The sequence below is a fragment of the Temnothorax longispinosus genome, chromosome 4 (assembly GCF_030848805.1).
Source record: "Temnothorax longispinosus isolate EJ_2023e chromosome 4, Tlon_JGU_v1, whole genome shotgun sequence".
NCBI lineage: Eukaryota > Metazoa > Arthropoda > Insecta > Hymenoptera > Formicidae > Temnothorax > Temnothorax longispinosus.
In genome coordinates this window covers 10,056,822-10,073,588 of record NC_092361.1, presented here as the reverse complement: position 1 = coordinate 10,073,588, position 16,767 = coordinate 10,056,822, and the positions used below count along the sequence as shown (strand labels likewise).

General features: G+C 44.8%; 1 protein-coding gene across 1 annotated transcript in view; it reads left to right on the top strand.

Moving 5' to 3' along the window:
* Positions 1-16,150, top strand: part of LOC139812081 (cilia- and flagella-associated protein 58) — a 346,663-nt gene extending 330,513 nt beyond the window's left edge. The window contains exon 12 of the mRNA XM_071776708.1: positions 12,400-16,150. Within this exon, the coding sequence (XP_071632809.1) occupies positions 12,400-12,675 (276 nt within the window). The 3' untranslated portion in view covers positions 12,676-16,150. The remainder of the gene's footprint in view (positions 1-12,399) is intronic.
* The last annotated feature ends 617 nt before the right edge of the window (positions 16,151-16,767 follow it).

Genomic DNA, 16,767 nt, shown 5'->3' with positions numbered 1-16,767 from the left:
AAATAGTGACGATTTCGCCCCGATCTCCCCTAATTAGTCACAAAAGATTACTAATTACGTACATAAAATATAATATTTAGGTACAAGTGAATTACGCATTACTTAAAAAATTAGTAATTTGTCAGAGAAAAATGTCTAGTTACTAGTGAAAAGTATTTAGACGAAAAAGAATTAATTTCTTTTTGCAATTGGTAATTAGTAGAAATAAATTGTTTATTATTAAAATAATGGTAAATGTTTACAATTAGGGCCTGACCTCCGATGACCTTGACCTTGACATATGTTGTCAAGGTCACCCTCCTGAGTGACCTTCAGAAGGTTTTAGTCGGGGGTCGCTTTTTATTAAAGTTATTAATAAAAAAAAGTTTGGCGACCTCACCGATTTCAATGACCTTGATATATGTTGTCAAGGTCATGACCTCGAGTGACCTTCAGAAGGTTTTAACCGTCGCTCGTTATTCGTTAAAAAATTATTAACAAAAAAAGTTTGGAAAATACGTAGTTTAGATGACGCGCTTTACAAATATTTAACTGTTTAAAGCGCGTCACTAATCTACATAGGTTAGATGACGCGCTTTAACAGTATTTAATTTTTTAAAGCGCGTCAACTAACCCATGCGTAAACCATTTCGGGGCTACCGCACCTCCCCCGAAAGCAGGGGGGGTGTTGGTGAACCTCGGTTTGCGTGGAAAGTGTATGCGTGAACTTTTCATGCGTGGAAAGTTAATATGCGAGATGCCACATGGGTTAGATGACGCGCTTTAAAAATATTCAACTGTTTAAAGCGTTAGATGTAAATACGTAGTTTAGATGACGCGCTTTACAAATATTTAACTGTTTAACCCATGTAAGTATTCTCTGCTTTAACAAAAAGACTTCAATTTATCAACAATTTACTGCTTTAAATGTTGTGTTTTGGTAAAGCAGCGACTTTCTCGCAAAATAAAGTATTCTCTGCTTTAAAGAAAAACGTAATATTAGTCGTTTATGCCTCTCAGTACTTAAAATAACTGCCATATTTTCGAAACTTTTTTTGTTTATAACTTTTTAATAAGAAGCGACCCCCGACTAAAACCTTCTGAAGGTCACTCAGGAAGGTGACCTTGACAACATATATCAAGGTCAAGGTCATCGGAGGTCAGGCCCTAATTGTAAACATTTACCAAAATAATTAATAATTTATAAAAAATAAACCAGAAGAACAACAGAGTAAGAAACGAGGAAGGTGGAGAAATAGAAGAGAAGCATAAAGGAAGGTCAGAGGAAGGCGAGTATATGGAGGAGGAACCGGAGGCGTGAGAGAATCGGAGTAAGACAGGATGGAGAAGACGTGGAAAAGTAAGGTTAAGTCGGAGCGAGGCAGGACCGGGGGAGAAGGCGAGAGAGGAGGGGGACTGAAACTGCGAGGCACGAGAAGTACGCGTGTGAGTGGTGAGGCGAGATGGCGCTGAAACGAGAGTCGAGGCGGCGCTGGGCTCCGGCCGGCGCGGGGTGTCGGCCCCTCCAAAAGAGTGGGTTGGCACCACTGCGTGACGTCGGGGCGCAGCGCTGGGGACACGCTGACGAGGGACAGACTGTCACGACGATATTAATAAGGTGCGAGAACGCATGGTGCGGCTGACGTTTGAGAAGCGGGTGAATAGCGAAAAATATCGAGAATGCAAAGGAAGAGAGACGTGGAGGGATATTCAGGCGAATGTAAGTGATAAAGTAGTCAAAAGAGAGCAGCAGAGAGAGAACGGAGAGGCAAGCACGAATGAGCGGATAGGTTAGGTTTGGTAAGGGGAGGAAAGGAGGAGGATAAAGACAGCAATTAACATAAGGCCCTATTTAATATAGCGACAGGTAAGGAGAGGATTCCGAGAGTAGGACAGAGGATGGAGGAGGCTGAGTAGACTAAGGAAATTGTGAAGGAGATAAGAGAGATGGGGCTAGGAATTATGGAGGAAATAAGGCGAGAAGGAAAAGAAATCAGGAAGGAAATGAAGCAGCTAAGAACACAATTGGAAAGGATAGAGAAGAGGCAGACGGAATTGATGCAGATTAAGGAGAATGGAGGACGAAGAGAGGGGGAGAAGAAGGAAGTGGATGAAAGCGGGGGGTGGAGACGGAAGGAGAGAGAGATAGAGAAGGTAGAGAAGAACAGAAGAGGAACGGAGATGAAGGAGAGGTTAGAAGAGGACAGAGAAGAGAGCAGTGAAGGAGGATGGAGTGTAAAAGGATGGAGAAGAGATTGGTGGAAGGAAGTGGTAAGTAAGGAGGAAGGGAGAAGGAACTACGAGGAGGAGAGCCAAACGGAGGTTAGACGGGGAGAAGAAGGGATGAAGAGAAGGAAGGAATGGACGGAGAATGAAGCAGAGAGAGAGGTTAGGAAAGACAAAGGAGGGATGAAGAAAAAAGACAAAGAGAAGGAACACGCCGCAGAGAGGAGTAGGTGGTGGCGAATGGCGGAAGAGAGAGAAGAGGATGTAAGAAGAAGAAGAGAAAGGAAAAAAAGAAATGCGGAACAAAAAGAAAAAAGGGAGAAAAGAGAAAAAGCCGAGAAGAGGAAAAGGAGTCTCATTTGGAGGAGAGTGATAGGAAAAGGACCAAAGGAAAGGAGGGAGCTAGTAGAGTCAATCATGGAAAGGGTGATGGGGAGAATAATCCCGATAAGAAGGGTTTTGGAGGTGACGGGTGCGGACAAGAAGGAGGTAATGTTCATGGAGCTAAAAGAGGAAGAAGATAAGGAAAGAATAATGGGAAGGAGTGAAGAGATATGGAGAAGATGGGAAGTAGGAGTCGACGAAAAGCTGACGATGGAGGAGAGAGCTTATAGGCACAAGCTGGTAAAAAAAGCAAGGGAGGAAAGAACGAAAGAAAGGTCAGCAGTCGTGACAAACAGGAGGTTATGGATAGACGGGAGGGAAGTGAAATGGGAGGAGGAGGAAAGCAGACGGAGGAGGATTTAAGGAGAAATTAAGGAACCAGGAGAGATTGGGCAAGGAATCACGGAGGAAATAAGAAAAGATTAAGGAGGAATTAAGGAACCAGGAGAGATAGGGCAAGGAATCAGGGAGGAAATAAGAAGAGAAGGAAAGGAAGTCGCGGAAGAGAAGGCCGGGGAAGCATTAAGGGAAGGGAGGGTGGGTACTAGCTAGCATGTGAGGTTGCCCGTGGCCAGGATTTGAAGGGGAAATATTTGTAAAGGGTTGGGTACGTCCCTATAAAACGCCATGTGTGTGAATAAGAGGAGGTGAAAAAGGATTGTAAAAGATTGTAAAGGTTTTTGGAAACGTTGTCCTGAAAAAACGTCTTTTCAACCCCGGAAGGGGAGTGAAATAAAGTATATCTATCTATATTTTTATCTATTTCGATCTATATATATATATATATATATATATATATATATATATATATATATATATATATTGCGACGCTTTTTCCCCCGGTCTCGCAATCCGGTGGAGGGCTATCGAGGATTGGCAGCACGCGCAACTAATTCCGACACCAAAAGATTGGGCGCCAGGTGCGACGGATCGCACCACCGTACACTATAATACCTAACGCGATATTCCCGGCAATACTTCAGGGCGTAGGGCTCTTTCAGGGAATTCGGAGAGAGGCGTCACACAATCAATCACACACAAGAGAATAAATAATAATAACAGAGGATATATTTAGTCAGATAATATCAATAGGTATAATCGGTCTGAGTCTCTCGTATTACCGCAAAAAGGTCGGATGGGCTGACGCACGAATGCCGCAATAACGCAATAAGTGCACGCGGTAATGTCGAATCTTTCACACTGTAGATTGGATCAACGCAACAGATAAACGCAGACGAACACACGAAAGCTTAACATAATTACGATTCAGGTATCGCGGTACCTGGCTTCGAACTCACAAACGGACTTACGCCACGAGGCCGACGAACCGACTCGCCGCACCTTCGGTTGCTCCTTCAACGCGCACCCGGGCCACCTCGATTCCGCACGACGCAAAAATTATGGGCGATCTCGCCGAGTCAACCACGCTGGCCGGCGATTGCCCCCGAACACGAAATAAGGACTCGTATCGCGGACGATCCCGCGGCTTGCCACGCGAATCCCGAATTCTCTCGCAAGCACGGAGATTCCGCGGCCCCGCGCCGATCCCGTCGATCTTTCCGTCCCGCCAAACACAATATTCGCCGTCCTCGAGGGCCCGGATACGTTACTCAAATACGAGGGCGAGTGCCCTTCAAATTACATGACCACTCGCGGCTCGCCGTTACCCGCACAATTCGCTCCCGTTATCGCCACGCAAGGCATCACTCTCAATAATAGGGCCAAGACGCGACACGATTACGAACATAAATACTATGGCCAAGACGCGACACGATTACGAACATAAACTCTATCACAATGAAACGCGACACGATTACGAATAACGCGATACGATTACTTACATTAATGCGTTACACAATTCGACCCGATTAATCCGATTCACATATCTCAACGCCACGCGACTGTGGCGCGGCCGTGGCGGTGCTCGCGGGGAGGGCACAATTGGTCTCTACGCACTAGAGAGCTCACTCTCGGCAAGGCCCTGGCACGATTTCCACCCGACTCTACTTTAATGCAAGCGCAAGGTAACGCACGCTCTGACCTCGCTGTCCACAGGTAATCCTGCGGCGCTCAGGTAACCGATGTGTGCCATGGGCCGATGCCTCGAGCGAACCCTCTTTTTCTTAACGCGGGGACGCCAGAGTGGTGACCTTACAATGTGTCGTCGTCCCTTCGGCAGTTCGGGCAGCTCGGGATCCGGGAGATGCGTCCTGTACTTTAGCCGGCACGACAGTGTCGGAAACGATAGCCTGCCGGGATCGCGCCGGTTCCCCGCGCCTGCGCTGCAGCGTGCCGCTCGACCGGATTGCCGATCCTAGCGCTTCCTGCGCCTAGGCCGCACGTGCGCCACTCCTTCCGGGGGCGCCACTCCAATTCTAAGGCGCTCTCATCGGCGCCTCAGCTCCTCACGCGCCTCCCCTTCCGGCGGCGCCGCTCCAACTACCTCCGATCCGGCGCGGGCTTTTCGAATCAACCGGCTGTCCGGGCCGCGATGATCGAGCCGGCGTTCGGGGTCAGGCTGGCGTTTCGCTCGGGGGTGTCCCGGGGTCTTCCAGATCGTTATCCTGCCGCTGTCACGACCGAGTGCAGAGTGAACTCCGGCCGGCGACGCTCATGCACTTGCGGGGAGGTCCGGGCGATCCGACTTTCAGCCATGTCCCCTGGCTGTCTCCTTAATCCTCTGCCCTTCCTCGTTGCGGCTCCCGGCCGTTACAGTTGACTCCGGCCACCACCGGCAATCCCTTAAAAACTTAACAGCTAATTAGACCAATTAATTACGCAACCGCCCTCCTCTTGCTCTGACGAGGAGGCATCCCCGAATTCCCCTCGGCCGAGCCCGTCCGGGAAGGAGACGCGACTTGTCACGTCACAATATATATATATATATATATATATATATATATATATATGTGTGTAGATTATATATATATATATTCACGCCAAACCGCATATATAACATCGTGTTATTTTTACATTTAGGAAAATTATTACATATTAACTCAATAGGCGTTAAACTTGCATGCATAAGTGAATCTCGCGTTTTATGTAAAATTTTGTAATCTAACCTGTACTACGTTTACGCGAGCGTTACTTAATTTTGTAGTTTTCTCCGCATAAACGGGAGATTTTATAGTAACTACGATGATATCGTTCGTATAAGTTACTACAGAAATAATACTTACGTAAACGTAAACTACTATAATTCTTGTCACATGCACTTAGTCGCGTAAAAGAGTCACGGTGCGGTCTCGCTTCACGTGTACTTGGCGTGAGACACTACCGTCTCTTGATAATAATAAGATAATTACATGTAAATAAAACAATTACCTTGAATCAGAAAAAATATTAATCGTCGCGTCGCGTAAAGAGTCACGGTCAGTATCGCTCCGCGCGTACTTGACGCGAGACACTATACCGTGTCTCTTGATATATAAGTTAATTGACTGTGACAGCGCGCTGAACACACTGTCTGCAATGCGTGCAGTACGCACACGTTATCGAAACTGGTGATACTAGTACCGCCAGTGTCGAAAAAGTGAAAAGGACGCGACTCCAGCGCCATGAAAGTGATACTAGAGAGATGAGAGACGACGACGTATCTTAACGACGTATCTTAATAATAAAATTTTCATATTTGGACTTTGCGTCGCAATATCTCCGCTCGTAGGACACGTAGCGAAAAAATAAAAACACGTACCCCCCCCCCCCCAAATCGACCCCAAGCTATCGATCAAGCCTACTTAGAACTTGATCCGTTCACTCGTTATCGAGATCTCAACATCTCCATTAGTTTTGGTGAATTAATCGTCAAGACGGTTCGACCATGGATTTTGGTAGTTCTCAATCGATGTAACTTTGATGCTAATATACAGGGTGTCCCAAAACTCGAGGAGTACCTTGACATAGAGTACCAGACGCGATTCTTTATATTTAAAGAAACAACTTTTTCCTTTAACAAAATTGCGTCTGACAAGTAATTTTTGCAGGAGAGCGGGTTAAAGTTAACGAATGAGCGCTCTCGTCTATGTGACGCTCAGGGCCGGCGCGCGCTCCTCAGTCACTCATACTAGAGACTCTATAATAAGAGTCTGGTCATAAAGCGATTTTGTCAAAATTCTGCGAGAGAATTGGATATACATTCACTATTGCTTTCTCTTTCTCTTTTATATCTTTCTCTTTCTCTTTCTATTTCTCTTGCTTTTGACAAGAAATGGCGAACCAATCAAAAGTTGCTGCTGTATGGCCAGACTCTGATTAGAGGGACTCTAACTCTTATTATAAGGTCTTTAACTGTATGTATCTAGTGATCTTTTTCTGTATTATATATTGCTTAAAATATGATAAAAGTTAACAAAATAAATATTGCTTATATTCCTTACATAATGAATGAATAAAAGAATTGTGTGATTCCGTACCAGCTAAAAATTAAAAAAAATGTAAATAGTAATATGCTTTATGCGCTGAGCGTTCTAGTAAACTATTTTTTAAATTTAGTGATACTATTTGACTGTCAAACGTAATTGTAGAATATTTAGAATAATAGAACGCTCAGCGCACAAAGCATATTTATATATTTAACTATTTTGTAGGCTGCCGAGTTTACTTGAAAACGTATTCTTTATTGGTTATACGCTTTACAAATTGAGAGCTTCCAAGCTTGCGATCCGTCGCGTGCCGCAGTAACGCTCGCTCTGCCGGGTCCGCACGCCGCCCTACCACACCTGCCTACGCTGGGCTACGCGCGTAACAAATAGGGCCCCGCGTGTAATACGCGTGCTACAGTTCGGCCATTCTGATTAGTGTTTGGTCCCTCAAACATACAACGTAAATTCTCATCGGATAATTCAATAAAATTGGATATAAAAATAATATATAATGCAGAAACTAAATTAACGCAAGTATATATAAATGAAACTTAAACGGTTATACTTATCTAATCTGAACTTGCGTATACATACATGTTATCCTATATATTTATGTAATCATTTCGCCATAGTGTAGTTTTATAATATAATAACTCGCCGCTTTTACAACAAGATAGTGGATCTTTACTAATCTTTGACCTTACTATAAGGACGTATGTTACTGACATCCCATGTACCAACATAAGGTCGTTGAGTATTTTGACATCCCGGAGGGTCAGAGACGACATATCTGTTGTTTCGTAGTATCTTAGAAATCTGGTACGGACCACGAAATCGCGGGATTAATTTTTTATTACTGCCCGGTGTACTGTCAAAATTGCGTATCATGATTAAATCGCCTTCTACATATTGTTTCGGTGCTTTGTGACGACGGTCATAATTTTCTTTTTGACGTTGTTGGGAAAGTTGCGTGCGTTGAGCTGCTTGATCACGCAAAATATCGAGATCTCTATTCGGGGAACTTATGGTTGTTTCTAAGAAGTTCCTGAGCCGATCTGCGTATCGACTCCGTTGCTTGATGCCAAAGACTAAATGGCTGGGACTTTTTCCGGTAGATCGATTGATAGTATTATTGATAGCGTATTCTATTTCGGGTAACATTTTATACCATTGCCAGCCTTCTTCGTTATCTGATAACTTAGCTATGCAAGGAGCTATGACTCTATTGACGCGTTCGGCTTGACCGTTAGCTTGTGGTGATCCTACAGCTATTTTAATATGTTGGATGTTTTGTTCCTTCAGGAAATCTTCAAAGTCTCGCGATGTAAAAGCACTACCGCGGTCGGAGATGATTATTTTTGGCTTACTGTAACTTTGAAAGAATTGTTGCAAACAACAAATAGTTTCTTTGGCATTAGTGATCTTTGTAGGAAATAATCTGACGAACTTGAAAAAAGCATCTATAATCACTAGAATATACTTTTTCAACGATACCCGATTGTCCACCGGTCCAAAATGATCGATGTGGATCGTGTCGAACGGAAGATTTCCTTTCGGAATTAGATACAGGTATCCCTCGGGTTTACCGCTTACAGGTGAAAACGATATACATTTTAAACAGTGTCGTACGTGCTCCTCGCATTTCTCGCGTATCCGTGGGAACCAATACGTACGCCGAATAATTTCGATCATCTTGCTTGACCCGATGTGACCCATCTCATTGTGATAACGGAATAAAACATGTCTTTCCATTTGTTCGGGTACAAGAAACAAGAGATTCGGGCCGTGTTTCTTATAAACTAAGCCATTACGCAGTTTGTATTGCGGATCTTCTTCCGCTTTGATGAACGCAGTGTACTTTATCGATCCTGGTGCCATCGGTATATGGTAGAAGCCGTCCTTCAGATCCAGAATTGTATAAAAACGTTTGCCTCGCAGCGCATCCAGTTGATCGTCAATCAGAGGCATCGGATGATTGTCTCGTGCCAACAGCTTGTTTATTGCACGGTAGTCTATACACATCCTAATTTCTCCATTTTTTTTTCGAACTAGCACGAACTAGCACGATTGGGGAGGCATACTCTGAAACACTTTCTCTAATTATATTCCGTTTCAACAAATCGTCCAGTATCTGTCGAAGCTTTTCCTTTTCCGCGTAACCTAACCTCCTAGGACCAAACTGTACCAGTTTATTCTCTTTTAAGACCAGCTTAGCTTCCATTTGTACTTCAGGAACCTCCGGCCTAACCGGCTTTACATAATAATTGATGAATGTATCCTTAAACACTTCGCAAACATTAGGTGGGAGATCAGGGTTTACATTAATATCAGTGTTATTCGAATCATTGCAAATTAACAATATCTCACTCACTGCCTTATCTAACATTGGACTGTTTGTCAAACGATAGTCAAAGAATTTTAATGTGTCTCTACCTATCAGTAATGGAATAGACATCGTATTATCCGATACTACGCCTATAGATACCGATTTACTACAGCCATCCATCGTGAGATTGGCTTTAATCACTCCCTTCACTAGGAGTTTGGAATTATTAATACCGTGATATCTATTCCATTCCTGTCCTGCAGGTTTTAAGTCTTTAATATTTATTACACTTTCCTGAATAAGAGTAATTGGGCATCCAGTGTCGATCCTGGCCGTGCATGAGAATGGTGCACCTCCTCGTACTCGTAGGATTGCCACCCTCTGGAACTCGTCTCGAAGTTCTTCGTGCGTATCCACAAAGTGGATTTTGTCGTTTTCCTCTGGCTGGTCATCACTCTCGGACTCGCTTTTCTCCGAGGCTGACTGCTCGGTTCCGTCGACCAAGTTCACTTGACGCTCGGCCTTCTTGTTGCCCCGTTCCGTCTTCTTGTCCTTGCTCGTCTCCTTGTGCTTCTCTTTTGCCGTAGGACAGTCTTTCGCGTAATGGCCCACCTCATCACATTGGTAGCATCTCACTAGACCTTTCGTTTTTGGTTTGGGGCTGCCTCCCGAAGCTTCTTTAGGAGGTGCGGTCTTGAGCTTCATGTTCTTGGGACTCGAGGCTTCACGATGAGCTTGAAAGGTGTCCGGTGCTTCTAACGTAATTCGACGAAACGCTTTCGTCAATTCGTGCACCGTCGAGAAGGATTGCATCCTCGCCTGATTCTTCAGAACTTTCGAAGGTATTCCGTCGATAATGTATTCGACCATCTCTTCCTCTGGGATCGGAACCTTATTTTCTTTAATTATTTTATCGTGGTAATAATCACTGAAAGACTCATTTCTCTTCCATACTCGATTCTCAAACAGACGTTTTCTTTCCAGCCTGCTCATTGGCTGATCGAACATCGCGCCCATCTTTTCCAGCAGCCTATCCACTCTCATAGATAAATGCTCGGCCATAGAGGAATACCAATCCGCTGCCTTCCCTCGCAGTTTCGAGCCGACTAATATCTTCGCGGCATTTTCGTCGAGCTCGTACGTATCTCTTAGCAAGTTGACCTGAGTTTTCCATCGCTCGAAGTCATCGCCTGCGCCATCGTACTCGCTGAGGATCTTACAAACGTTTTTGATGCTGAGTGGAGTCCGGGATACCGTAGATAGGCTATTCCTCGGCGACGTCCGCAACATGTCGTTTTCTCGACGCAAGATCGCAATCTCTCTTTGCATTAGATCGCGCTCTCTATCCATTAATTCGGCTTCTCGTCGGGTTATGTCCTCATTCGCCCGTACCGTAACATGCGTGTCATTTCTCGTCTGTCTTGCCCCTTTTTCTTGATCCTGTTCCTCATCGTCGTCGTCCTCCGAATGCTGCTGGGCCGCTTCTTTCATCCATGCGCCCGAAGGATCCGCCTGCTACATTCTGGCAATTAATTCAGCCTTTCGTCCGGTTATAGACAATTGACGTTGCCGCAGTACCTTTTTTAGTTGTTCTACGGTGAGTGTATCCGGATCCATCTCGAAATTTCTTCGTTATGCGCCCGATTCGATAGTCTCACTCGCGCGCTCGCACCGTCCCGCCGTTCTTTTCTTTTCACGCCCGACGCGTGTCTGTTCGTGTTCGTGCCGGTACGATCGGTTATCTTTGTCGCACGGGCGCGGGCGGCGAGCACGTTTTTCTCAGTGCCCTTATCGCTATTGCGCCTTTTCTCGAACACTGTATATATCGTTCGTACGCGGGATGAAATCGTTGCCGATCCGCGATTTCCTTCGCCGATAGTTCTTCGCGTAATCGCTCGCGTATAGCCGAAGCGAAATTGACGCGAATTATCGCACTTCTTTCTCGCGCCACGCACTGGACTTTTATTAGCACGCACACAGCAGTGCTAGAGACGGAAAGCTTTTCGCGTAATCGCCTGCACACAGCCGAAACGAAATCGATGCGACTTACCGCCCCTCTCTTTTGTCCACCGTACTGGACTTTTCCTAGCACGCACACAGCAGTGCTAACGACAGACTCACTATCCCACTTTTGAATTGTAGGCTGCCGAGTTTACTTGAAAACGTATTCTTTATTGGTTATACGCTTTACAAATTGAGAGCTTCCAAGCTTGCGATCCGTCGCGTGCCGCAGTAACGCTCGCTCTGCCGGGTCCGCACGCCGCCCTACCACACCTGCCTACGCTGGGCTACGCGCGTAACAAATAGGGCCCCGCGTGTAATACGCGTGCTACAATTTACATTTTTTATTTTCAGATAGTACTACGAAATCAGAAAATTCTTTTATTCATTTATTATGTAAAGAACATAAGCAATATTTATGTTGTTAATTTTTATCATATTTTATGCAATACAATACAGAAAAAGATCAAGGACTAGGTACGAGCAACTGAGGCGCGTGCTCTGGCCCTGAACGCCACATAAATGAGAGCGCTCGTTTGTTAACTTTAACCTACTATGCTACAAAACCTACTTGTCAGATGCAATTTTGCTAAAGAAAAAAGTTGTTTCTTTTAGCATAAAAAAACGCGTCCTGTAGGTACTCCATATCCTCGAGTTTTGGGACACCCTGTATATTAGCATCAAAGTTACATCGATTGAGAACTACCAAAATCCATGGTCGAACCGTCTTGACGATTAATTCACCAAAACTAATGGTCGTATTGTCATGACGTTTATAAAGATAGTTAGTTGAGTCAAATTAAAAATCTTTACTGTTAATAATAATACCACTAATAATATGACTTGAGAACTCATGTTTAACACGTCTGCTATTGTTTATCATTTATTTCTATTATCGCATTTATTGTTCCTTCTCATTATTTCTTGTTTTCAAATTATTTTCCAAAAATTTGAAATTTGAAATTTATAGTAATATTACACAAACATTACAAGATTAGTAGAATTTTTTGTTATATTTACCATAAATTGTACAATTAACACATAATAGTATTTAATTAGCACATAATGACATTCTTAAGAACTTTGTGATAAACATACAAATATTTATTATTTTCACAGTGTCTTATCGCAGAGCTGAATATGTACGAGTCGCAAGTAGGCGAATATAAAGAAGATATAGCAACAATGGTCAATGAGATGTGCGAGTTAAAAAGAATGTATCACTCACAAAAGAAAAAGCTCCAAAAAATAGAGGAGACAACTCTGAAATCCACATACAAAACCATTTTCCCAGACATTTTGATATCTAATAAAAAATTTTATGGGGGCGGCTTTAAGATAACTACACCAACTCCAAAAATTTATTACATTATGGACACGTTAGCAAGCAAATGAGATAGAATATATAGTAAAATAATTATGGAACACTTATCAACTGCGAATATTTTATAATTTTGTATTTTTAAATTATATATTATTTAAACTATCAATGTATCATATTATTATAATACAATGAGTATTAATTTCTTCAAAAAGAGGTGCAAAGGGTTACATTTTTATATATAATTATTTTTTCAAAATAATATTGACGTAATTAAATAGAGGTTATTAGGGTGGCAGTGTGGTCTAGTGGTAGAGCGCCAGACTCGTAATCTGAGGAACCAGGTTCGAGTCCACTAGAGCGATGAAGCATGGAATGTTTTTCCGATAGCTGCGCCCCTCCGTGCAAGATAGGCTCTTGTGCGGAGAAAACTGGGCTCCGTCTTTCGGAAAGAGACGTTAAGCCGTTGGTCCAAAGGGTTAAAATGAGAGGAGAAGGGTAGTATTGGTAGTAGATTACGGACCCTGCGGGGATATGCAATAAATTACGAAATTTTTAAATAGAGGTTATTCTAAAACTTTTGTATAAAATATTTTTTAATATCTTGAACAAAAAAATTAAAACCACTTTACATATAAGGAGTAATCCTACACAGCATGAAATATTTCATTGCAAGATTTGAAATAGTTCAAAAATATTTTATGAAATATTTCACGAAATATTTTGTAACGATGCGCCCCTTACGCCAAGGCATCGTCCCCGGCCACCACCCGCCGGATGCCGCCCGACCGATCCTCCGTCGGGCGAGGACAGGGCGCGGTACGCCCACAATTTTTAATCTTTCGAAACGCACCGTGTGCGCGGGAAATCCGCCGCACCGGTGCCTTCCCGCACGACGCTGACGAGCGCCGAAGCGAGCCGATCCTCGCCGAAGCGAGCACACGGGATCGCGCCGCTCCCACCACCACGCCATCGCCTGACGATCGGCCTCCCTCCTGCCAAGCTTGCCGCGCCGAGCGGTATAAAAAGCCGGCGCGCTCGACGAAACGGCACTTCGTCTCTACCACGGCTCTCCGCTGCTCCTGACGAAGCCTACCTTCCAGATCCTAGGGCGACACGCAAAACAAGGTCCAGCGTTTGGGCCTCTACTGAGGATTCTCAGAGTGTCTCCGAGCTCCCTCACACTTACCCCGACGGCCACGGCACCGCGCGGCCGAGCGTGCTCGGCCTCGTAGCGGGGGTTCTCGCGACCGTAACCCCGGGATTCCACAATCCTCCGTTGTACATATCGCGCTCCCGCCCACGTTATCAGCCTTCTCGATATACCGCACCGGGTGCACCCGCACCATGGTGCCGCGCCGCGACCGTAGAGTACTATACCTCCGCGTTCATCGTACTCTCCGTAACCGCGTTCCGTTCGTATATGATATCTGTAACCGCGTTCAGTTCGTATATAATATACCGCGTTCCAGTATTTCCTGTATGCCGCCCAGTGCACCGGCACTGTCGATCGTTATTCGTAAATGATATCTGTAACCGCGTTCCGTTCGCACGTAATATACCGCGCTTTGTTATTTTCTCGTAATATACTGCGATGAACTCCGTTCGTATGTAATATACCGCGCTTCGTTATTTTCTTGTAATATACTTTGTATACCGCATCTCGAGTTGAATAAAGTAAAGGAATACGTGTGTATCGCAAACTGACTACTGTCTCTGGGCCTTTCATCGAACTCCCGATCCAGTAAACTAGGCCGCGTTCGATATAAAGTCAGGCCGTTACAATTTTTAAAATGTTTCTAAAGGTTTCTTTATTTATTGACTGTTTCTTGAAGTATTTTACAAAATATTTCTTTATAGTGCACACAATCGAACAGAATTAAACAAAAAAATATTGAGCAATTGCGTAAAACCATTCACAGAAGTGGTTTAAAGTAGCTACCTCATCAGCGAAAATTGAGATTTTTGATTGACATGAAACTATGTTATTGTATAGGGCATTATACGTGATCAGGAATTAATTCACGATTTTTTACCACGTAATTACGGAAATATAAGCATTCAAAGTTGGTCCAGTTTTACATTAGTTTTATATGTGAACGACGTGCACAATCGTAATTCACGAGATTTTACGAGAATTTTAAAACAAGATTGAGGTTTGGAAAACAGAAAATCTTATCAATTAAACTATTACAAATATTAAAAAAAAAAAACGTTAGTTTACCATTGCAATAAAAATATATTCAATATTAAAGCAAACAAAATGTAGCTAACGGAGAAGCTCTGGCTAGGCTGCGACATCAGAAGCGTCACTCGGGTGTGCTCTCTTCTCCTTCTAACTTGCTGAGATAGAAGAAGAGGATAGTGTGCTCGTGTGCGCTCGGGTGACGTTTCCGAACGCAGTCAGCAAACTTGGCAACAGCACGGACCGCACCTTGCAACCGTTAGCTTAGCCGTGGAGCCGGGGGCACCCAGGGAGCAGCAGCGGCTATAACAGCGGCGAACACCAGTAGTCTATGATGCTGAATACCGGGCATGCGAGTCCGAAGAGCCCTTATGGCTGGCGTTCCTTGCAACCGTTCGCCTAGCCGCGGAGCTGAGGACACCCGAGGGGCAGCAGCGAACATGGGAGCGGCGAACACCTACATTTTATTATGCTAAATACCGAATAAGCGAGTCCAAAGAGCCCTTATGGCTAGCGTTCCTCGTAGGAGATAGCGACGCAACAAATAGGAGAACCGGGGCCTGATTGACCCCGGCAGACGAGCCGCAGGAGGATGACCGAACGAGCCAGCGAGCGGGCCCCGACAGGAGACCCGAGTGGAGGAGATAGGACCGGTTGCGGCGAAAATCCAGCGACGGGCCCGCGAGATAGCGGGGACACGAATTGTCCCCCGCGAACGAGGGCACAGCGGTCACAGCTGAAGGGTAGACCACGGAGTCCGCCAAAGGGAGGACCCCAAGATCAACCACCCGACCCGCGACGCGCCAGGGACACCGGCGGGAATGAGCGGACGGAGGGTCACCAGGGGAGGCGCCAGGGAGGATCCGAGGGGTCAACGGGACCACTCGGCCGAACGAACCCCAGACTCAAGAACCAGGGGCCCGGGGTCCGAGAGGGCCTATGCGAATGCGTGCGAACACTTGCGAAGCTCGAAATAAGAACCACGGGCGACACCGAACGCGAAAAAATAGCATAAGAAAAGAAAAAGCGTTCACCATCTGGCGTGGAAAAGTACTGCGACGCAGTTAGTACCGATGGTGGGAACGACGATCCGGAGGTGGGAACGCCGCGAGAGCCCGGCAACTCGAGGCAGTCGCTCGGATATCGTGGTCGCGGTAACACGTACTTAAGATTTGCTCATACAATACGGACTTGGCGCGTAGTTTAGCGCAGCGATATATTACAACCAAGCACTCCCGCGTACTTGCGCGTTAAACATAACTCGTATAACTATTGCGAGCGGTAATTAATTACCATTTATAACAACGTTCGACGAAAAGTGTCAGCGTGAAGCGCATACGGCGCGACAATCTTTGTAATTAAATACGACGATAAGAAATAAATTAATCGTTTGTTAATATACGCAGTGTCAAGTTAATTTAAATTACTTACCTGCGACTTACCTTGTCCTACGGCATCGATCCATCGTTGTCCAGCGGCGTTCCAGTATGCGATAAAGCGAGGATCTGGGACAGTCAGCGGCAGTTGAGATCCATCCGGGGCGAGAAGCTGAAAAGGAAATTGGTCGATTAGATAAACATACAAATTTTCTACTTACCTGTTCCGTCGGTGGGTGGTTCAACGTTGTCCATCGGTAATCCAGCAGCGGAGGCAGCGTCGGGGCGTCGAGACATCCAGCGTCGAGAACCTGAAAATAAAAGAGGATTAATGGAGTATTGTTTCAACATCGTGCTATAATTTCGATATTTACCTTCTTGGTATATCAAGGTTAAACCGAGTGGCGACCGTTTGATAGGCAAATCTGGCTGAGATTTTATATTTTCGTGTGATCCACGTACCCAGAGAGTGACGTCCGGTCACAACCTAACCTCACTGTCGGCGCCAATGTCAAAATAATCAGAATTAATGACCCAAAACTGCCAAAAAGTCATTTTTTATCATTATTATAATAGTTGAAAAACTTACGACTATATTGCACCCA